The sequence below is a fragment of the Elephas maximus genome, chromosome 17 (assembly GCF_024166365.1).
Source record: "Elephas maximus indicus isolate mEleMax1 chromosome 17, mEleMax1 primary haplotype, whole genome shotgun sequence".
NCBI classification, from domain to species: domain Eukaryota; kingdom Metazoa; phylum Chordata; class Mammalia; order Proboscidea; family Elephantidae; genus Elephas; species Elephas maximus.
Genome location: NC_064835.1, coordinates 48,631,880 through 48,648,478, shown reverse-complemented (window position 1 = coordinate 48,648,478; position 16,599 = coordinate 48,631,880). Strand labels below are relative to the sequence as shown.

General features: G+C 44.5%; 1 protein-coding gene across 4 annotated transcripts in view; it reads right to left on the bottom strand.

The window, feature by feature from the left end:
• ST3GAL5 (ST3 beta-galactoside alpha-2,3-sialyltransferase 5) overlaps positions 1 to 16,230 on the bottom strand; it is a 67,302-nt gene extending 51,072 nt beyond the window's left edge. The window contains exons 1-2 of one of the 4 annotated variants that reach the window (XM_049857608.1): positions 15,977 to 16,056; positions 7,735 to 7,795 (exon numbers count right to left, since the gene is read on the bottom strand). Coding sequence is in view for 1 of the 4 variants with exons in the window: in XM_049857606.1 (XP_049713563.1) it covers positions 15,977 to 16,061 (85 nt within the window). In the remaining 3 variants the exon portion in view is untranslated. The other 3 variants (XM_049857609.1, XM_049857606.1, XM_049857607.1) reach the window with 3 other exon arrangements.
• Positions 16,231 to 16,599: the final 369 nt, after the last annotated feature.

The following is a 16,599-nucleotide window of genomic DNA, read 5'->3' as shown; positions in this document are numbered from 1 at the left end:
TGTCTCTTCTGAGCTCCCTCTGCTCCTGGGTGATCTTCATGTGATTTGGCATCTTCTCCTCCCTCCCCTCAGTACTTAATCTGCTCATTTTATATCTTGTAAGAGACTGGCTCAAGACATACCCTACACTAATCCTGCCTCATTAACATAATAACAACAACCTATAACCAAACAGGATTATAACCATAGGTGCAGAGGTTAGGATTTACAACACATATTTTGGAAGGACATAACTCAATCCACAACATTCAAAATTCATGTCCTTCCCACATTCAAAACACATTCATCCCATCACATCATCCCCAAAGTCTTATTAAATCAACTCCAAGTCCAAAATCTCATCTTTTGAATCCTCTAAGTCAAATATGGGTGAGACTTTAGGTGTATTCCATCCTGGGGCAAAATTCCTCTTCATCTGTGAACCTATGAAATCTAGAATACAAGTTATCTGTTTCTAAAGTACAATGGTAGAACAGGCACAAGGTAGATAATTCCATTACAAATGGGAGAAATTGGAGGGAAAGAAGGGATAGCAGGCACCAAGCAAGTGCAAAACCCAGCAGAACAATTTACATTAACTCTCAAGGCTTGAAAATAATTTTCTGTTCTCTGAGACCACCTAGGCAAGGGCACTGCCCTCCAGACTCTAGGTTTTGGCCATGCTCTTTGGATTCTGAGTGGAGGTCCCTTAGCCCTGGGCTTCAGCTTCACCTTCCAAGCCCACTGGAATGGCAACTCTGCTCAATTGGCTTTGGGCAGCCCCATTCCCTTGGCCCTGGCAGGTCCCATTCTTCTGCCCCTTGGGCATGGCAACCCTGCCCCCTCAAATCTGGGTGGTAGCCCCATCCCCCTGGCACACTTTAACAGCAGCTCCACACTTGTAACTAAGCTGGCAAAGATCTGACTCTTTGAAATATAGGAGGCTGTGGTCCTACCCTTTGAGATCCAGGAGACCACGGCCCCACCCATTGAAACCAAGAAAGCCCCGCTTCCTGTGCTCCTTCCAATTGTTCTGTGGATCTCCGAGCCACTCAAGGGATGGTCTTTTTCTTTTTTGAGAATAACAAATGTAGTCCAAATTCTGGGTGCCAGCTCTAGGGGAAGGTTTTCTCTGTCAGCTCTGGAGGAAGGCCCTTGTCTCTTCTGAGCTTCTGATCCTGAGCAATCTTAATGTGGCTTGGCATCTCTCTTCCCCCATCTCTGCTTGCTTAATCTGGTCATTTTATATCTTGTAAGAGATTGGCTCATACTCATAGGGTCGCTATGAGTTGGAATCGACTCGATGGTAGTGGGTTTTGGGTTTTAGATATTGATTCAAGATATCCCCACACTAATCCTGCTTCATTAACATAACAAAGCTAACCCATTCCCAAATGGGATTATAACCACAGGCATAAAGGTTAGGATTTATAACACATATTTTGGGGAAGACACAATTCAATCCATAACACCTGCCAAGAAAACCAGAAATACCTAAATACTAAAATAGCCACTATGACAGAGGAGCCGCATTCTGCCTCAATCACCCTGGGCTGGGAACCACTAGCTCCATCACAGGAAATCACGGAGGGAATCGGAGGAGTGCCTAGGTGATGCAAGTGGTAAATGTGCTCAGCTGCTAACTGAAAGGATGGCTGTTCAAGTCCATCCAGGGGTACCCTGGAAGAAAGGCTTTGTGACCTACTTCCAAAAAATGAGCCATTGAAAACCCTGTGGAACACAGTTCTACTCTGGCTCACATGAAGTTGCCATGAGTTAGAATCGACTCAATGGCAACTAATAAATAGTAAAGACTTCAGAGACAGAAAGAAGAGAGGTGGGCACTCTAGGTGAAGAAAGAGCATGCCAAAGGCCCAGAGACGTGTGCTGAGGCTGGATCCCAGGGTGGTGGGGGCCATGGAGTGGCAGAAAATGCAGCTAGGAAGGGTCCAGCCCCCCAAACTGCCCCCAAGAAGGCTGCATGGGCGCCCTAAGTGGTTCTTAAACAGGGGAGTGGTGAGATCACACTGGGCTGTCAAAGGCCAAAGGAGGGGGCAGTCTAGAGACTGCTGAGATCACTGTGGGTGAGGAGTGAGGAGGAGCTGAGCCAGGGCAGGTGAGGTGGGGATGGACCTAAGAAATGCTGAGGAGGAAGGTGCCAGGGAACTCGATGACAGGCCCGGGAGCGGTGCTCTTACAGCACCTGGCCAGGCGAGATCTGGCCTGCATAACAGATTCAGGTCATTGATGGGGTAGGGGGCACCCCTCAAAGAAGAAGACACCAGCAGGAGCAAGACATGACCCTGAGGTGAACCTAGGGTTAAACTGAAGAAACTTCCCACAGAACTGCCCCTCCCCTTCAGGCCCAGCCAAGCTTTAACCAAGCGTAGTACATGACAGCTCCCTGCCAGTGGACCCACGTGATACCAAACCAGACATGCAGGATAGTTTAGAGCAAAAACAAAAAAACTCATAATTGTCACAAATAAAGCAATATCTAGCAGTTGATTTTTTCATGGAAGATTTCCCTTTTAATATAAAGGAAACGCAAGTACTGTACCAAACCAAAAACCAAACCCGTTGCCGTCGAGTCAATTCCAACTCATGGCAACCCTATAGGACAGAGTAGAACTGCCCCATAGAGTTTCCAAGGAGCACCTGGTGGATTCGAACTAGCTACCTTTAGGTTAGCAGCTGTAGTACTTAACCACTACGCCACCAGAGTTTCCCGAGTACTGTAGCTGGACTAAATAAGTAACACTTAATACAAGAAAGTCAAAATCACTAGAATTCACTTTAACAAAAGCAATTCAGGGAAACAGCATTAAACAGGTTCCAACATGGAGCCTTCCCCCCAAAACCTGACCAGCATAAAGGGAAACATCGGGTATAAGATGATGGAAAAGTCTGTATAGGAATTCTAAATTAACCAAGGTCCTGCCATCCCAAAAAGAAAGGGTGAATGTTCTGAAGGTCTTGGAGTATGAAAGTGACGTCACCAAAGCAGAGCCTAAGAAACACTCCTCGGAACATTGGGCAGGCGGTGTCCCGGGAGGGCATATGAAGAATCATTAGGCACCTTTGGCCCACAGTACTCAATTCCATTTGTAAAAAATGAGCAGAACTACAGGGACAGAAGAACCAGGCTCATCATAAAAGCCTGAAACCAGAAAATAGCAATGGCCCTAGAAAAGGAAACAGAGGGGCAATGACTGGGAGCAAACCGGGAGGGATGACAGGACCTGGCAGTTCAGGGTCTCGGAGAGTGGGAAGAATCACACAGGTGACAAAGTTTCATTTGGGCCACTTTAAACTCGGAACAAGTTCAACATCTCTGAATGCCTAAAATCAACAATATGTATTCAGGTCTGTAAGAGGCATGACTAAAACATGTGAATTCCTTTTACACACCAGTCACACATCCAGGGACCGATTATCCAATGAGGAAGGTAAGCACATGCTCAGGGCATTAACAAAACAGGGTCACCACTTGTCCAAAGCAAGAACCCACAGATGCCAAACTGACAGGATACAAGGTAAGCGAGTGCCACAGTGGAAGGGAACTGGCAGGGCACTAAATGAAATTGATAGCAGCTCTAGTGCGTGAAAATGTGCCGGCTGGAAATAAAGTGCACACAGGGTCATGAGCTCACCCACAAGCAAGGTTGTTTAAGTTATGAGGCTCCCCTACCATTTCAACACCTTTGCTGACATGTGTCTCCTACAATCCCCTCCCATGTAACTGAAACTCCTTATCTCAGTGGGTCTCTTGGGAGTACACTCTTGACGTGGAGTCTAAGTCTTGCTACATTCACCCAATATGCAACTGGATCCAACATGAGCAGTTACTAGGCAAGGACACATTACATTAATAGATAACAGGTCTCTGATCCGTTCCGAGAGAACCGTCTTGTCTTGTACACCCATGTCTGCTGATATAGCAACTCCACCCAGGAGGGCCAGAGTGCTCTTTGCCATGATATAAACACAAGGGTATGCCCTTACGCCTGCCCTGGTAAATATTCAACGGGAACTCCAGGCCCAGATAATAAGCAAAAGCAAGGGAACTCAAATTAGTCAACCACTGCAATGAATTCAGTCAAATTACCTTTTAACTGTGTAGCATTCGCATACAGAGTTACGTCCTCATTTTTATAAACAATAATATTTAAAACTTTAACTTTAAAATATGTTTGGTATACACATGGATGCAATCTAGCATACATTTATTATAATACCAACACGGGTAATAATGAAATATAATACTAACATAGCAAACATCTGGAAAATACTGGAAATATTAATATTTAACACAGAACGCAGTGCTTGACATTACTCTGTATATGCTAATAAATGAGGTATGAGGCATATTAAGATGACATAAATTCAATATTTATCTATCATGCTAAATATGTTTCTGTTTTGCAAAAATAAGTGCGTTTCTAAACTCATCTTCCAAGAAAGCAACAAAGGGCATTTATCAAAACATTATATTTATATTTTATCAGAACATTTACATATCTCTGTTTAAGGAAATGGAACAATTCCTCAAGGAAATAAATTAAATGAATATTTAGATAATAAAAAGTATATGAATGTATTTTACTTTCCATTTCCCTTCAGTCTGACTTTCTTTAAAGAAAACGATATCATTAGGACTTGGGAAACAAGCTTGCTCATCGACAAGTGGTGCTATTGCCACATCAATTACGTGCATATCTCTGAATAAGGTAGTTAAACAATTCCACAAAGAAATAAAATGTACATTTCATACATTCTGAATATGACAACAATTAAATTTTCATTTTCATTTCGCACTGATTGGGTATAACCTCACACTCAGCTTTCTCTCGTCGACCACATTAAGAACGCGCCAGCAGCGCTATAATCATGTGACTCATGAAGTATCTGGTCCTATCTTGGACAAAGTGAACCAAAATGCACCTTCAGATTGAGCATGCCCCTGTATTTGTATCATGCTCTTTGCAATCGCTCTCGCCCCCGTCAGGTATCAGCCTTAGTCCCGTGAATTGTGAAGACACAGCATCAAAGGACTCAAAGTGAGTGTGAGAGTTTTTAAGTATTATTTCAAGATGAAAAACAGTCGTGGAGATCTGCAAAGGACCCACAAACAAACACTGTATGACAAACAACTGAAATTATTTCTGACTGCCATGCTTTTTTTGGATTTGCCATGTAAGTACTATTCTTTTGACTATTTCTGATCAGAAGAACAAAATTACATGTTCCAAATCAATTTTTTTACTTACTAATTCTCAAATATAAATTTTATGTTAATGTCCAAATTTGAATGTAAATTTTATTTTCTAAATTTCACTTGTTTCACAAATTATTTATTCTCAATTATTCAAATTTATTTGCTATGGCAGAACCAAATTTAAACAGTGACATAATTTTATACCCAGGTAAAATGAAATGGGAACAACTAGGTAGACCACAAAAACAAAAGCTCGTAGAAGATAAAAAGAAAAGGATTTATGAATTCCTAAAGACAGGTCCAAAATTAACTTCATTTTTAAAACATAATGAATCAGAAGAGAACTCTTCTGTTGAACGCTCAAGTTTAATGGGTGCAAATCATTGTGCTAGGACCACTAGTGCTGAAATTGCTAACAGCAATATAACAGAATTTGTTCCAAATTCTGCATCCATTCTTTCCTGTAGTAAAACAATTAATACTTGTGTAGAAAGTGAAACTGTTTTAGAATCTGAAGCTGTTGCCTCTGCAGGCCCCATAAATAACAGAAATACAGATCCTACTTTGTGGAATAAGTTTTATTCTAATGATGTAAATCACTGGATCAAAACAGGGCCAAGTGATCGTCAACATCACAGTGAACCATTTGAAAATTCGTGTTGAAAATTTCTAGATGGTAAACAAAAAAGGTTCTGTAGCCAGAATATATTTCTAGGGTGCAAAACTAATGGTAAAACTTATAAGAAGTGAGTGGCTACTGTATTCTCCATCAGTTGACTGTATATTGTTTTGTTTGCAAACTATTCAGTCCTAAATCATGTAATTCTCAATTTGCTATGGATGGATTTAACAATTGGCTCAACTCAAATATGACTGGTAAACACGAAAGCAGTTCAATTCACAGAGATTATATATTGCCTTATTTAAACCAAAGACATGGTTTTTTCTTAGCTCATGAATTGGAAACACAAATTAATGAAGAACGTCAGCAACAGGAAGACGTTTGCAATGTGTTGTCACTGTCGTCATAACAATTGCTGAACATGGGCTATCATTTCAAGGAAGAAATGAAGTGTTTTAGTACCTACAAAATGGATATTTTGGGGGTTTACTTGAACTTGTTGCTCAGTTTGATCCATTTTTAGCAAGTCACATCTCAAAATATGGTAACACAGGAAAGAGCAACCCATCGTATATGTCTAGAACAATGTGTGAAGAATTAATAAACTTAGTAAGTGATACAGTTTGATCAACTATTTTCAGTGAAATAAGAATAACTAGATATTTGTCTAGAAATTCTACTCCTGATCTTTCTGATACAGATCAGCTACATATTGTTTTAAGGTAAGTAGTGCTTAAGAGCTCAGCTGCTACCCAGAAGGTCGGCAGTTTGAATCCACCAGCCACTCCCTGGGAACCCTATGAGCTACTTCTACTCTGAGTTGGAATTGACTTGATGGCAATGGATTTGTTTTGTTTTGTTTTGGTATCTCCAACAGATGGAAAACCTGTCAAGCCATTTATCACATTTACTAGCTTAAAAAGTCATACCAGTGAAGAAACTGCAAATCAAGTACTTCGTTATTTATGTGAAGTTTGCAAAACTGATTTTTCTAAGTGCAGAGGCCAGTCTTATAACAACGCTGCCAATATGGCAGGGAATTATAAAGGTATGCAATAAGAAATTTTAGAATGTAATGAAAATGCTATTTTTCATACCATGTGGTGCACATTTACTTAATCTTGTAGGTTGTAGCACAGTAGATTTTGGTCTGGAAGCAGTTGCTATTTTTTCTACTGTTCAGTTACTCTACAGGTTTTTTTGTCCCCTCTACTCACCGATGGACAATTCTTAAAACATATTTAGGCAGTAACTGAAAATGTCTTTTTAATACACGTTGGAAGTGCATGTTGTAGTAACAAGTGCAATCCTGGAATCATACATTCAGATTCTAGATGCCTTAAAAAATACTGCTAAAGCCCAGACACAAAAAGAGAATACCAACAGAGAAACTGAAAATATCACCAACAAAATGCAAACACCTGAGTGTGTATTTATGTTGGTTATGTGGAATAATACATTACAGCATTTTCATTGGATGAGTCAAACTCTCCAAGATTCAGAAATAAATTTAAAGACATGCACAGATCTCTCCCAGTCATTAACAGGCTATGTGATTTCAGAGAAGATTTTGAAAACACAGCAAATACTGCCAAATACTGATTATCAAGCAGTTCACTGTCTCAGAAGCATTAGAAAGAAACAAGTACTGTAAATGACAGTAGTACTCCAAAAGTACTGAGTGCCAGAGATCAATTTCATGCAACCACATAGTATATCACCAATGACACATCTGAATCTTGCATGAAAAGAAGGGCGAAAGTATATGAAGTTCTTTCAGATAGATTTCCCTTCTTAAACAACGTGGATATGCCTGATGAAGAATACATGAAGGCATCCAAGAAATTAAAGCAGGTTTATCCCAATGACTAAAATAAAAAACCTTTACGGAGAAGTGCAACAATTTCATTCTTACATGAGAAGTATGCTTACAGATTCAGGAAAGGCAGCTTTTACTCATGTAGACATGGCTGGTTCTAAAATAGAAGATAAAATACAATGTATATTTCCCAACATTGAAATTCCTTTACACATATTCCTAACTTTAATGATCACAAACTCACAACAGAATGCTCATTTTCGTTCCTAAAACCAAAAAAACAAACCTGTTGCCATTAAGTCAATTCCAACCGTAGTGACCCTATATGACAGAGAACTGCCCTATAAGGTTTCCAAGGCGTGGCTGGCAGATTCAAACTGCCGACCTTTTAGTTAGCGGCTGAGCTCTTAACCACTGTGTCACCAGGGCTCCTAAAGAGACTTAAAAACCCTCAGCATATAACAATGATTCAAAAAGACTCGATTCATTATTCTTATTATGTATGGGAATAGATACTGTTCAGCAGCTTAATTGTAACGAAATCACTGAAGAATCTCTAAGAGCAAAGAATAGAAAGAAATGTTTTCAATTATAACATGTGTGAGGATGGCGTAGTAGTTAAGAGCTATTCCTGCTAACCAAAAGGTCAACAGTTCAAATCCACCAGGCACTCCTTGTAAACCCTGTGGGGCAGTTCTACTCTGAGTTGGAACTGACTCAATGGCAATGGGTTTTTTGTTTTTTTTTTAAAGAGATAAAAGATCTATCTAAAAATAAAATATAGTAATTTGTTGTAATACTTGTTTTCTAAGGAGCCCTAGTGGCACAGTGGTTAAAGCCTGGCTGCTAACCAAAAGGTCGGCGGTTCAAACCCACCAGCTGCTCTGTGGGAGAACGTCTACTTCCGTAAAGATTTATAGTCTTGGAAATCCTATGGGGACAATTCTATAGGGTTGCCATGAGTCAGAACTGACTCAACAGCAATAGGTTTGAAGATTCGTTTTCTGATCATTAAATTTTCTTTTATGACATCTTTTCATCTGTTCATTTATAATTACAGCGTTTGCTACAAAACAAGCATCAAAACCGAAGTATGAGCTGCTTAAAGCAAAATTGGCGAAAGTCAATTTTTCCTTGTGGGAGATCACATGAATTCTACACTGATTGTTGAAACTACTTAGTTCACTAACTCATTTTCTTTGTTGTAGAATATTCTTTCTTTAGAAAATGTGGTATATAGTAAAAATTTTAATACCCCACATCCACTAAAAATTTTACAATCCAGTTCATCTCATTCCGCTAAACTGGCATACACCACTTTTGTGTCCAATCACTAACACCATAGTTGCATTTAAAAAGAAGTTACATCATGGCTAGCTAAACACACAGACACACACATATACCAAACCTGTGGCCGTTGAGTCGATTCCGACTCACAGTGACCCTATAGGACAGAGTAGAACTGCCCCACAGAGTTTACAAGGGGCGCCTGGTAGATTCGAACTGCTGACCTTTTGGTTAGCAGGCGTAGCTCTTAAACACTACGCCACCAGGGTTTCCTCACACACACATATACGTGTATATATATATATATATATATATAACTCACATATCCTGTTTGAAGGCATGAGTAAACAGAGGGGCAGCACAGACTATCCGTCTTTAGGGCCCTCGTGTGCCTTAATCCAGCCCTGCATGCATCCCTTTAACTCTCTGCTTCGATCCCGTGGGAAACCAGCACACCATCATTCATATGGCCAGTTCCCAATGAAGCATGGAGTAAGCACCTGGGGATATAGCCATAAGCACCACAGACACAGTCTGTCCTCCAAAAAGATCTCATAAACTCTTTTCAAAAATACAGACAAATAGATCTATCACTAGTGTAATTATTTTTGTCAATTTTCTTTGTAATTTCTTCTACGTTGGACATGAGGGCAGAGGGTTATGAGAAGATTTAAAGGGCATCTAATTCAGACCTGGAGTGTGTATGTATGGATGTATGTGTGCGTGTCTGGGGAAGAGGGGTTAGAAAAGGCTTCCCAGAGGAAGGAATGTTTCTGCTGTGGCCTGAATAGAAATTTGTGTGGGATGCGAGGTGGGCACAGCTTGACCCGGGAAAGGAGACACTAATGGAAGAACTTCAGACGCAGTTTGTCAGAAGGGTCCAGCCCAGGAGGGAACAAGGTATTAAAAGAGGTCTGTAAAGTAAGCAGACCGTGCCATGTTGTTGTTGTTACTTGTCATCCAGTCAATTCCGACTCATAGCGACCCCATGTGTGTCAGAGTAGAACTGCCCCTTAAAGGCCGTAATCTTTAAGGAAGTACATCGCCAGGTCTTTTCTCCCACTGAGCTGCTGGGTGGGTTCAAATTGTCAATCTTTTGGTTAGCAGCCAAGTGGTTAACAGTTGCGCTACCACCAAGGCTCCTTTTAACCATGCAATAAAAAAAAAAAAAAAAAAATTGCCATTGAGTCAACTGGGACTCACGGTGACCCTACAGGACAGAGTAGGACTGCCCCATAGGGTTTCAAGGAGTGGCTGGTGGATTCAAACTGCTGACCTTTTCGTTAGCAGCTGAGCTCTTAGCCACTACAACACCAGGGTTTCTTGACCATGCCATAGGGGGTTGCAATTTTATCATCAGAACAAAAGGGAGCAAACAGTGAGTTTTAAACTGGAATTGGACTTTGCGGAGTCCTCTTTTGGGGCTACACTGCATAAGGCAGACTGTAGAAAGGAAGGCCAATTTTAAGGCAAGACCAACTGGAGACTGCCGTGGAGACCCAAGGAAGCAGTGATGTTGGTGTCTGGGAATGCACAGACCTGAGCCAGGGAACAAAGCCATCTCAGCCACCCCAGCTAACTCTCTCAAGAATTTAGACGGGAACCCTTCTGAGGGGTGGGCTGGCTATATGACGCAAAGACAGGGATACGATTACACCATTTGCCACCTGCAGGCCCGAATCTTGGCTCTGCTCCCTACAAGTTTCTCAATCTCTCTGTGCTTCAATATCCTCATTTTCAAAATGGGGATAATAATGATATCAAGTTCTTATAGTTATTGTGAAGATTATGTGAGTTAACATACAGCTAGCAGGGTGAGGTTAAAGTGAGTGAGCACAGGAAAAGCATTTAGAGCAGAACCAGGAACCATATAGATGTTTGTGATCCCTGTAATTATCATCAATTTAGGTCTCTTTTATGTCCTATCTATGTGTTGTATCGTGTGGGTTCATTCTGGGGGCAGGAGAGAGGAGTCTGTATCAAGACTGTCACAGCAGTTAAAGACCTCATTCTCCCCTTGCCAAGCATAAAACACGGCTAATCTGCAGAGATAACTAAACCCTACCACTGTTCCCCCGACCATGCCCGTTACCGAGACAAGCCGCCTCAATGTTTACAGCCAAGATCTAGAGCTGTGCTGGCCACTACAGTCGCCACTAGCCACATGTGTCTACTGGGCACCTGAAATGTGGCCAGATCAAACTGAGACAGGCTCTACTATAAGTGTTAGATACACACTGGGCTTCGAAGACTCTGTACAAACAAAAACAGAAGAATGTAAATGTCTCACTAATAATTTTTCTATTGACTTCAAATACACTGGACATATTGGATTAAATGAAAAATATTATTAAATTTATTTCACCTGTTTCTTTTTAATATTTTACTGTAGCTACTAAACCAAAACAACCAAACCCACTGCCATCAAGTTGATTACAACTCACAGCAGTCCTATAGGACAGAGCAGAACTGCCCCACAGGGTTTCCAAGGCTGTGACCTTTATGGAAGCAGACTGCTGTATCTTTCTCCCGAGGGGAAGCTGCTGGATTCAAACCACCGACCTTTCATTTAGCAGCCAAGCACTTAACCACTGTGCTACCAGGACCCCTGTACTAGAAACTTCAAAATTATATATGTGGCTTGGGTTATATTTCTATTAGATAGTTTTTTTTAGTGCTGGTCTGGAGAGAGGAGAAGCAAGCAGCCTGCAACAGCCACCAAGTCCTGGGTGACTAAGAACTGGACTGCAGAAAGCGATAAGCAAAGAGAAGAACGTATGGGAGGCCCTACTGAAGCTCAACAGCCTGTCCTCCTAACCTGCCTGCTGCTGGAGTCGAGATAAGAAATGAGAACAGACTGTGAAAAGGCAGAAAGAGGGGTGAAGGACCAAGACAGAAGAGGATAACAAAGCAGAGGCTGAGAAGAAGAGGGAAGGCCAAGAAGAAGAAACTACATGCGTAACAGAAAAACTGCCCTGGCTGGGAACTCAATACGTTAGCCTTTAATTAGGAAAATGACATATGGTCTTAAAAACAGCCTTAAATTCAAAAGATAGGACTGCTATTCCATAAAAGCAATCGTTTTCATTTAATTATTTTTATCAAATTTTTCTTCCTGGGATAAATATGATCATGCTGCATGATATTTAGCTATTCTAATTCCAAATGTTAAAAACTGAAGGGAAGAGGGAAGAATTCATGAGTACAGGAGTTGGTGAACCATTAATAACTTAATCCTGGATAATTCTGCATGCTGTAACAGGAGAGTGAAAATGTCTGCATGGCCTCAACAGACCAAACAAGAAGAAACAGGCTTTTCTCTAAGATAAGGGGAATGCTTTTTTTTAAGTATATGGGGAATTCTTAACCAGAAATCAAGTGGTATGGGGGAAGCAGGTCAGAGAAGCAGAAACAGTGAAGGGGTACAATGTGATAAGGCTCACAGGTCTGTCTGCAGACCACAGCCCTGGGAACTGAGATGAAGCCAACCAGTTTGGCCAGAGAAACACTTCCCCAGTGTCAGGGGCTCTTGGAGAAAAAGGGTTCTTCACAGCTCAGCCTGTTCTGCTGCCTGATCCAATACTGGGGAGAAGGGGGCTCGAAGGTGCCCACACTTGCTGCAACTATATGGGGCACAGTCAGGTAGAAACTGATCCTGACTCCTGGTACCTCAGGCAAAGCTGTTTTCTTCCAGTTTAGTAGTAACCATATTGGCAGTTCCTTGCTACTAGCTGACGGGCACGACATTTCACCAAGGAGACTGAGCCACTCATGAGCTAGTAGTGAGGAACTACCAACACGATTATTCCAAAACTGCAATAAAACAGCTCTAGCAGCCGCTCCTAAAGCAGTGCATACACACACTCCATGACCCAGCAATCCCACTCCTGGGTACAGACCCATGAGAAATGCATACACTATATACCAAAAGGCAAGTACCAGAATGGTCACGGTGGTGCTACTCGTAACAGCCAAATGCTGGAAACTGCCCAAATGTCCATCCACGGCGCACAGATAGTATGTGGTCTAATCACCCAATGGCCACTACTGGCAAGGAGAGCAAACACACTACAACTGCAGAAACCTAACTTAGCTGAGGAAAGCAGACAGACACAGCAGGGTTCCATTTATAGGAAGCGCCAGCACAGGAAGTCTGGTCAGCAGTTAGCTTGGAGGAGGCTGTAGCTGGACCAGGGCACAGAGTGAGCTCCTCAGGTTTCAGCATCTTCTGTTTCTCGATCTGAGTGCTGAGTGTACGGGTGTGCTCAGGTTGGAAAGTCCAGCGAGCATCACACTTACGGTGTGCCTACTTTTCTAGTACGTATGCCATAGTTTAAAAAAAAAAAAAAAAGCTTTGCCTGTCAGGTGTCTGTCTAGATAGGACAGGAGTGGCAGTGTCCTTGAACTCCTAACCTCATTTTTCTCCTGCTCTTTTACACACCTTGGTGGCTCCCCTCTGCACTTGTGCTTAAGCTGGGTCTCTCTCCTCGCAGAGCCTTCTTTCCACTGCCCCACATGTATGGCTTCCTCTCACAACGGGCCTGTGATTCACTTCCCCTTTAGGATGCCTTTCTCAGCAGCTAGGGAGTTTGCACCATCATCACTGGGTGTACTGTACATTCTTGGTTGTTTCATTTCCGCCAAGGCTTCCCAGCTAGACTGGAAACATGGGCAATGCCTTCCAGGAGTGGTCTCCATCCTCTGTGGTCTACACAGGAAGCACGGATTAAATCATTCTCCTGGGCAACAAGGGGGTATAGGGTGAGCCTCCTCGTTCTCCCAGGAGCTGCTGGCTCCAAGCACCTGAGAGAGACCCCCACAAAGGACCCCAGAATGTCTTTTTATCGCCCCTCCATTTCCCAAGAGCCCACCTGCTAAATAAATTCATCCCCACCATGGCCAAGGAAACCCTGGTGGCACAGTGATTAAGAGCTACAGCTGCTAACCAAGAAGTCTGCAGTTCGAATCCACCAGGCACTCCTTGGAAACTCTATGGGATAGTTTTACTCTGTCCTATAGGATCACTATGAGTCGGAATTGACTCGACCGCAACGGGTTTTTACCATGGCCAAACAGCCCAGAAAGGGAAGCGGGGGCGGCGGGGGGGAGGCAAATCAAGTAACAAAGAGTTTGCTCTTCATCAATAATTGTCTGTCTTTAAAATCCACCACTATTCTATTTTGATAACACATGACCATTTGGCAATTGGTGCTAGCATAAGAATCTTGCAAATGGTACAGTTGGAGGGCAAAGTCACAAATGCAGGTTCTTAGACCCGGAAGAAGAATGAACAAATCTGTCTTGGAAGAAGTATAGAGCCAGAATGCTTCAATGGTGAGACTTCATCTCACATACTTTGCACATGTTATCAGGAGGGAACAGTCCCTGCAGAAGGACATCATGCTTGGATGGCCTAAGACAATGGCTACAACAATGGGCTCAAACATAGCAACGATTGTGAGGACGGCACAGGACTGGGCAGCGTTTTGTCCTGTTGTACACAGGGTCACTATGAGTTGGAACTGACTCCATGTCACTCAACAGCAATATACCTGTCAGCCCCTGGCCCACCACCCATTCCTAACCCACTTCATGCCTTCCCTATCACAGCCATTTCTTTTCTTGCCTAAAGAAGGAACAGCTACTAATCATAACCAAGAATATCTGAAGTTCCTTTCATCTTACAGAAACAGCAGCACCAATATAAAGGACGTACACGTAAAAAAAAACAAACCCCATGGCATTCAGGTTACAGTGAAGTTATTTGTCTTGTCCAAGCAAATGCTTGGAATTCGGGTGATTCCTGGCTCTATGACTAGAAACGTAAGACATTCCTCTGAGCCATCAAGCCCTCAGGATTATACAAGCGAAACCACAAACTGTCCAGGCTGTATTTGAGTCTGTGCTTCTTCATTCAACAGAAATGGGCTTCTCTTCCACAGTCCAGTTTCAGGGCACGTACCCTCCTGTGGAAGAGGATTAGCACCCGTAAGCCAAGAGGAGGTCTGGCTAAACACCTTCCTCTTTGCAACCCCCACACCTGGCACAGCACTCGGCACAAGAAGCACGTAACCCATGGGTGCCAGATAAAGCACAGCACCCTAAAACAATTTTCTCTTTTAAGTAAATGATACCTAATTAAGCAAAGGCCATGTACATGAAGGAAGGCACGAGGGCAAAAAATTTGTCTTTCAACTCAGCTAGCGATTCTGCAGGGCATTCTTTATTCGTAAACACACATTTTGTGGTCAGGACCACGGAACCGGGGGCCTGGAAAGGACCTTGGCTATCCACAGGTCAAGCCTCCCCGTACAGACCCGGAGACCAGCCCACAGGGGGATCAGTGTCCTCCAAGGTCACCCAGTCGGTGGGGGTAAGGGCAGGAACCCGCCTCTCCCTACTCGCGGGGCTGCTAGAAGATGCTCTCTGAAAACCTTGCGTCAATTACACATTAAAGGCGCACAATAAATGCATTCCTCATCAAGCTGCTGCTTACAATTCAGAAGAAGCCAAAGGAAGCCAAAACGTGTCCCCTCCGCAGGCTGGCCGCAGAGAGCGGGCGCGGAAGGTCACTGGCGAATGCCTATCAGCAGACACCACACATCACGCCTTCCCGATGGGTGCAAAGGGCGGTTTCTGGAGCCACTAGGTACTCCGCAGAGGGATCCCCTAGTCGGTCACGGGAAAACGAGTTAACTCGGCCGTGCTGGTTCGGAAGCTTCCAGCAATGAATTAAAGCCCGAGCCGCCGCGGAAAGCAGGCAATGGAAGGGCCACGGCGACAGGACCTGGCACTGCGGCCGGTCCCCAGACCCCCCTAACGGCGTGACGCGCCCACACCTGCGCGGGCCGTGGCGCCCCCCTACACCGTCGGCGCGTCCCCGGGCCACCAGCCTCAGCCAGCCCCCGCGGAGAACGGCTGGGACGCCGCACCCCGGGAGCTGCCGCGGGGGCTGGGCGGAGCCGCGGCGCCCGGCGGGAGGGGACAAGGGCTGATCTCTGCTGCCGCCCCCCGCAAGCCCCAGCCGCCGAGGAGGGGGCTCGCCACGTACCTCGGCCGGCAGGTGCCGCCGCCACTGTCTCCGTCCGCGGCTGCGGAGGATGTCGCTTTGCGCCGCCGGCCGACCTCGTCCGCATACTAGGGAGAGGGCGCCCGCGGCCAGCCAGACCCCGACCCCGCGCCCCGGGGCGCCGCGCCCCAGCCCATTCAGCCCCCAGCCGCCGCTCCCCGCGCGGACGCGGAGGAGGGGCGTGGGAGGGGCCGCGAGTCACGGGGGCGCGGACGGCCAATCGGAGTGCGCGAGCGGCTCCCCCCGGCGGCTCCGCCCCCGAGACCCGCGCCCCCCGGGTCGGCGGGGGTTGGGGGAGCAGAGCAAGCTGAGGGCTGAGGCTGGGCTGGGCCTGGGGTCGGGGCCCGGGTGGTTCCCTCGAGCTCTGCGCGGTTCGATAGTGGAGGGAACAGAGGATGTGGGCTTTTACAGCGCTTGGGAATCCTATGCGCGGAGCTGGTGAGTGAAGGGGATTTACGCAGTCACGTGCCTTAGTCTCCCACACAGCCCCTCAGACAGACACGGTCCCCGCGTCCTTGGGGGCCGTGAGACCAGCGCGAGGGCAGGCGGAGCGTATCTGGTGACTATCACAACAGCTTTTTATTTTTCCACGTGTAGGAAAGAGA